The sequence below is a fragment of the Fopius arisanus genome, unplaced genomic scaffold (genome assembly GCF_000806365.1).
Source record: "Fopius arisanus strain USDA-PBARC FA_bdor unplaced genomic scaffold, ASM80636v1 scaffold00012, whole genome shotgun sequence".
Classification (NCBI taxonomy): Eukaryota; Metazoa; Arthropoda; class Insecta; order Hymenoptera; family Braconidae; genus Fopius; species Fopius arisanus.
In genome coordinates, this window is record NW_011887751.1 from 84,479 (window position 1) to 86,472 (window position 1,994).

The following is a 1,994-nucleotide window of genomic DNA, read 5'->3' on the forward strand; positions in this document are numbered from 1 at the left end:
AAAAAATCTCAAAGTTTATTGAAGAGAATCGAAAATGCCGAAACCAGTTGTACAGGAGGGAGATGATCCCGATCCAACGCCATATCTTTTTGTTACTTTGGAGCAGAAGAGAATTGATCAGTCGAAACCCTACGATGCGAAAAAAGCTTGCTGGGTACCTGATGAGAAGGAAGGATATCTCCTCGGTGAAATTAAAGCGACCAAAGGAGATATTGTCTCGGTTATCCTACCTGCTGGAGAGGTATGTATCATCACAAAAAATTATCATTTACTCATTAATATTTATCATCACAAAAAATTATCATTTACCCATCAATATTTATAATTATTACAAAATATTAATGGAGTGACCGGTGGATTAATCACCCGGTAATTAGTATACATACGTAATTAGGGGTGGGTTACAATCGAAAATTGAAGGGGTTGTCGATTTTCCTGGGGAGATAAACATTTTGAAAATTTTTCATCAATTCTAATCAAATCATCTCAGATAATATTCCCGCCGATTTTTTACGGGAAATTACTCTCGGTAATTGGAAGATATCGATTTTACAAAATGGAAAATAGAATTGAATTATTGAAATCCAAAAATCGGTAAAAAAATCGGTAATTCCACGTATCAAAATAAAAAAGAGGGATTTATTTTTCAAATTGATAAAATCTGATTATTCATAATTATATAATAATTACAATGAAGTTCATAATGATTTTTTAAATTAATGGAAAATTTGGGATTGAATTTTGGAGTGGGAGAATTGGGAAACGTTAATTGGACGATCGCTGATTGCCTGGGGGGATGTCCCCGGGGTTTTTTGGGAATTGTTTAAAAAAATAACAACAAAATTGGAAATTGGGACGGGAGAGGTACCTCGGAGATATTCTAAACACGGTCTATAGATATAAAAAGAAGGCGTGAGGCGTCGGCGTCACCGTATCTGGCTCCGTAACTATTTCGAGAACAGAATAGCATTTCGAGAACCCCTATATCCAGGCCGAGAGCCAATCCATATTGGAACACGTACATTTAACACTCGGTACAAATTTATTTTGGAATATTGAAAGATTATACGATGATATGATCATTAAAAGAAAAATTAAAAGAAGAAATCATCGGACTTCCGGTAAATAAACCGATAAATTTTCCCATTTGGAATTGTTTACTCTCGGATAGAGTCAATATTGCGCGAATGTTGAAGCCAAATTATTTGGGTAATTATCCAGAAGATATGACGCGGTGGAAATGCCGTGAGACTGTGGCTACATTGTGGCTAGGTTGGTCTTGCCAGACTGGAAAATCGTACGTTGCGACAAGCCTGTCCCTGGATGATCCATAAAATTTAATTCCCACAGGTCATGTCGCCAGAGTCCATGAAGTCCATGAAATGATAAAAATACAGTAGTCCTGAAATGAGATTGATTATTTTAGGTTGCGATGGGGTTGCCAGACAGGCTTGCCCCAAGGTTCGGTCCGCAGGCCTAATTTCACGTCAGAATTCAATTCCTTCCCAAAGGATCTCTCCACAATTATTTATATATCTTGATTATTATTGTTAAAACCCAGATATCATATATTTTTTATTACAAATTAAATAATTGAATTGAACTTTAAATAAATGGATTGGGATGGAGAATCGAATTGAAAAATTCTATTCGAGACGAAGTGATCGATTGATTCACCGATTTAATTGAGGGATCTAGAATTTCTTTCTCGGTTTATCGTGATTATTGGAATTACTCTGATTTTCGACTAATTACATAATAGTTCACCAAACCCGATTCCCATTTACTGTTTCGTCCCATCGACTATTGTTAGCTCCACTCGCAACCAACTACCATCCGGGTATAATAATAAATACCCGATGGCAACTTGACGAAACTCGGGTCAATGTATTTTTGGATCCGAGCCCAAATGAAAAAGCGTCCAACAAAAAAAAGGGAGAAAAATGAAATAAAAATAAGCGATAGCAAGAGAGAGAGATAAAAATCGTGAAAAA

The 1,994-nt window shown here is 36.0% G+C and overlaps 1 protein-coding gene across 1 annotated transcript in view; it reads left to right on the plus strand.

The window, feature by feature from the left end:
* Mhc (myosin heavy chain) overlaps window positions 1-1,994 on the plus strand; it is a gene marked incomplete at its 5' end in the record, with an annotated part of 25,013 nt that continues 23,019 nt past the window's right edge. The window contains 1 exon segment of the mRNA XM_011298866.1: window positions 1-241. Coding sequence (XP_011297168.1) covers window positions 35-241 — 207 coding nt within the window.